At 39.7% G+C, this 5,000-nt stretch overlaps 1 protein-coding gene across 15 annotated transcripts in view; it reads left to right on the plus strand.

Annotated features, from left to right (window-relative positions):
- Positions 1–5,000, plus strand: part of LOC135092127 (serine/threonine-protein kinase OSR1-like) — a 160,978-nt gene that overhangs the window by 125,139 nt on the left and 30,839 nt on the right. For 9 of the 15 annotated variants that reach the window (XM_063990356.1, XM_063990360.1, XM_063990361.1 and 6 more), the window contains one exon: positions 2,948–3,138. In XM_063990356.1, coding sequence (XP_063846426.1) covers positions 2,948–3,138 — 191 coding nt within the window. Of the gene's footprint in view, positions 1–2,449; positions 2,674–2,947; positions 3,139–5,000 lie in introns of those variants that run through there. The other 6 variants (XM_063990371.1, XM_063990368.1, XM_063990370.1 and 3 more) reach the window with 6 other exon arrangements.

A 5,000-nucleotide genomic window follows, 5' to 3' on the forward strand; every position in this document is an offset into this window, starting at 1 on the left:
AAGAAAATCTCGTAAAAAGCTCGATAAAAACTAAATACACAAAACAATATTATATATATATATTAGTTATATTACTATATATATATATATATATATAATATATATATATATATATATTATATATATATATATATATATATATATATATATATATATAATATATATATATATATATATATATATATATATTATATTTATATACTCGCGATATATATATATTATTATATACTCGGTATATCTATATATATATATATTATATATATATATATATATATAATATATATATATATATATATATAATATATATATAGATATATATATATATATATTATATATATATATATATATATATAGATAGATAGATAGATAGATAGATAGATAGATAGATAGATATAGATAGATAGATAGATAGATATGAAATAGCTTTGTAAACTTTCCTGAATCTCTCTCTCTCTCTCTCATCTCTCGTCTCTCTCTCTCTCTCTCTCTCTCTCTCTCTCTCTCTCTCTCTCTCTCTCCTTCTCTCTCTCTCTCTGACATTTTTAATATGCATGAATATAGTATTTTAAGACTACTTTGTGTGTGTGTGAGAGAGAGAGAAGAGAGAGAAGAGAGAGAGAGAGAGAGAAATCAAGACGAAAGGAAAGGGAAAGAGAAAAGGGAGGATGGAGAGAAATTTAAGTAGATTGAATAATAAAAGTAGAGTACGGGGAAAATTAAGGAAAAAAATAGTGAAGAAAAAAAGGGGCTGGTAAAGATTATTATTATTATTATTATTATTATTATTAGTATTAGTATTATTTTTCACCATCACCATTGGAGGATGTAGGTACAGTATGAAGAACACGTTTAAGAAAAAAATATGAAAAAAAAGCAACGTGAGAAGATAATCAGAAAGGAAGGAATCAAGAATAATGACAATCAAAAATATCACTTAAAATAGAAAGAAAAAAAATCTAATGAGAAAAAAAAAAAAAAAACTTGAGAGAAGATCGACAGTGAAGAGATGAAGTAATGAGGTTTGGAGGACGGGAGGAGGGCAGGAGACAGCCTTTGGTTCTCGTCCTCCAACTCTTGTTATGCATTCCACTGGCAAGGCATCAGTCTGTTTTGCCAATTACGTTTTCTATTATTTGATCTTGCATATGGTATGTAGAGTGCTAACTAACTAATGTACTGCCACTTGCTCTTCTCACTGGTCCTTTTCTATACACGCACCACACACTAGCTTATCATACTGCAATATTCTCTCTCTCTCTCTCTCTCTCTCTCTCTCTCTCTCTCTCTCTCTCTCTCTCTCTCTCTCTCTCTCTCTCTCTCTCTCGTCACAGTTTTTTTTTTTCTCATCATACGGTAATTGTCCTAATTGTAGTGCGTGTTTTTGATAGTCATAATCAATTACTGTTTGCAGCTAATCTAAAAAGTAAGTTTTTTTTACATTATATTGAATTATTGTTTTTAGTTCAACTGAGAAGGATAAGACCACGTGCGTTTCCTGTATAATTACGTGAAGGTTGTGTGCTTGCTGGCCCCGTGTGTGTGTGTGTGTGTGTGTGTTTGTGTGTGTGTGTGTGACGTAAGTACGTACAAACATACACGTGTGTATTCATAACAATACTTACACTCAGAGAGAGAGAGAGAGAGAGAGAGAGAGAGAGAGAGAGAGAGAGAGAGAGAGAGAGAGAGAGAGAGAAATCACTGCAAGAACAATATATCTAAAAACACCGGTGGCTAATCTTATCTTCTTCATTTGCTTGAATTCTAGTCACGCCAAGGAGTGGATGCCGCGGTGGGTTTAGGTGGGCCTGCTTGCATGACCAAACAGTGAAGGCACAAACAAAACAACGACCTGCATACACTTACTGCCTGTTAAAAACCTTTCACTCCACAATTAAGCACTAGTTAACCTGCTTTATTCTAACGAGACAATTGAGAACAGATAAGAAAATTTACATATAGAAGACATAATATGCCAACCTCGAGTGTCCCGTTCCTTTTGTTTTTCGTACACGTTCAATCCTGAAGGTCATTTGGCAAGCTCAGACTTTTATCAGATAAGAAATTTCTTTAAATTTCATCTTCAACACAATATATATCGTGTACCAGCACTCTCATCACTGTGGCGGTGCTGCTGTTGCTGCTGCTGCTGCTGTTGCCCTTTTCTAGCACAGTTCTTGCTTCCATGTGACGAAATTGTGAAACTGCGAGCTGGTGCCCCCGTCTGTGTCTGTGTGTTTGTGTTAAGTGCCGTGTATGTCATGATATCAGGCTTATCAATACCAGAAGATTTTGTCACTTCATGCACATCCATATAATAGTATGATCTACTACCAAACTGTGATCCTGGCCGAAAACATGATGTGTGTGTGTGTATGTGTGTGTGTGTGTGTATAGGTGTGCGCGCTTGCGGTGGTGGACGAGTGTGTATGTGTGTGTGTGTGTATAATGCTACGTGGTAACTCTGCGTGGTGGCAGGCAGGCCCCTCCCCCCTCAGCCTTCCACCACCACTAGTACTTGTCTTTGCTGGCTCCGCGCTGCATCACAATCCTCCTCTCCTCACACACCTCGTCATGTGTGGTGATGACTAATTATAGTGCGATCTGAACCACATTAAACACCAGTTAGTGTTGAGTCGATGACAAAAAAGTGTGTGTTATAAAGGTGAAATATAGGTAATTGTCAGTCATCTATGACCTTGTGTTTGATGTGTAGTGTCTGTGTGTGCGGTTTCTCAACCTCCTGAATAAGTGAAACGCTAGAGTAGAAAAGTAAAATAATAAAGGTGTAATGAAATACAAAATAACTTAGTAACTTTGGTGTTATATCGGGGGCCTGAGCGGAGATGGAACCCCGATAGAGCGCACCACTCACCAAACACTGGCTGACGGTCACCCATCGATTTTGTGGCCCTGGAAAAAATTCATATCGCTCTTTCTCTCATTGCAGAAAGATAACCCCGGGCCTGATGCCACCGGGGTCGCCAGGAACTTATCGAAAAAAGTCGTCCTCGTTGGAGCTGCCGGCGGCTCTCCAGCAGCTGCCTCGAACACACCGCCCGAGTTTGTGTGACACCAAGATGGCCGAAGACAAGCCCTGGCCCAACACCAAAGAAGATTACGACCTGAGAGAAGTGATTGGTAAGCCTCACATCTTTACAGCTGGTCCATGAACCTTTCTAGTTTCCCCTGGCGTGGTGGGGATGGGCATGGGCTGCCTGGAATAAGGGAAAATGGACGGTGAATTGGTTGCCTGTTCTCCACACCGCCTTCAGTGCCCCTCCCGACCCGCTGAGACATGATCGTGTACTAAGCAGGATTACAGGCTTACTACAGCGACCATGGTGACCTCATTCACACCAGCCTGAGTGTGAAGCTTTGCGGTGTGGCGTATCGTGGCAGGAAACTACGTGAGCTGTCAGGGAAGGAGAAAAAAATTGAAAGTTATCGGGTGTCCTCTCATGCTGATCACCCAAGACTGGCCTCCCTCTGCGTGGCAAGTTGTCCCGAGAGGTGTGCCTGGGGAGTGCCACAGCTGGTGTTATGCCCTGGAGTGTCTCAGTGTTGCAAGCTCATCCTAGCGCCACGGTATAAGGAACATCCGGTCATCATGCGGGAACTTGAGGATGTGTGTGCTTTCCTCTGGACAGTGACGAACGTTTTCTCTGATACCGAGTTCCGTGTGTGCGTGTGTATGTGTGTGTTGTCTGGTTCTCTACACCGTAGGGAAGAGATGTATGCCGTTAGTACTTTTCCCAGTGACTGTCACGGTGGAAAGTATGATTCATAGGCCGTGGGTAAGGTATGTGTGGTGGGTGGAGGCGTGGGTGGGAGTGTAAGCCGTGACTCACCACTTCACCCTCCCTCCGTCTCCACTATGTAATCCTCCCTCAGGATTAGTACGAGGGCGTGGGGGTGAATCACATCCTTCTAAGTGAGAGCGAATGCTCCACGTTCAAGGGTGTGTCATGCCCTTAGGAAAGTTGTCTTGCTATTGATCTGTTAAATGACCTCATTCAAAGGTTGGTTGTCAAAGGTCATGGCATTGAGGGGAGGGAGCTGGTGTCCTCTGCTGCTGCTGTAGTTGGAGATGGTCTGTGTTAGCTTGACCAGACAGCCGTTGCTGTTTATGGATATGTTCCAGTTTGCACCAATACCAGTGATAGTAAGAGCCTCTTCCATATAGGCAGATCAGTTGTGTATGTGAAACAGGGTAGGTATTTATGATGTTTCAGTAGGTAAAAAAAATGGATGTTTGTACTTTGTTACTTCATACGGTGAGTACACAAAATTTTATGCATCAAGTCAATGACATTTTGTGTGTGTGTAAATTGAATCCATATTTAGTTTCATTTTGATAGTTGTAGATTATATTGCTGTGATCCAATGTCCTGACTCTTAGCTGCACCCAATGCACCAAGCAAACAACTTGTATGGCTATTCCCAAAATTAGCAGTCACTGCCTCAGACCAGTTGAAAAGGAGGTGAGGTTGTAGCCATATCTAAATAGTGATATCTGCTAAGTATTTTCCTTATTTTTATGTTAGTAATACTGTGCATTTGTATATAATGCTAATTACTTTTAGATTTGTTTGCTATTATGTAGATTTTCTGCTTCACTATAGATTCATAATCATATGAATTTAGACTGAGGAAGGAAAATTACAAGTTTGGTGTATTCATGTTGCCTTCATGTCTCATATGCATGTTCAAAATTTCATGATAAAATTATGAATACTATCTTTGGTAGTACAAGCAAGAGCTTTATATGTAGTGCTACACTTTGCAGTTGATCAATATAGGCAATGAACTTTCCAGAAAGATAACTGTAATCAAATTATGAGATGGAATGCCAAGAGCAGGATTTTTATAAGCCTGCTTCACATACTGTCTAAGATAACATTATTAGAGGGTTGTATGTAAAGATATTTGATGCATTGTAACATGAAATTCATAATCCTATAAGAGTAGGCATGCCATTATCTCAGTTGTTCATTACCATC

Source organism: Scylla paramamosain, chromosome 39, assembly GCF_035594125.1.
Source record: "Scylla paramamosain isolate STU-SP2022 chromosome 39, ASM3559412v1, whole genome shotgun sequence".
NCBI lineage: Eukaryota > Metazoa > Arthropoda > Malacostraca > Decapoda > Portunidae > Scylla > Scylla paramamosain.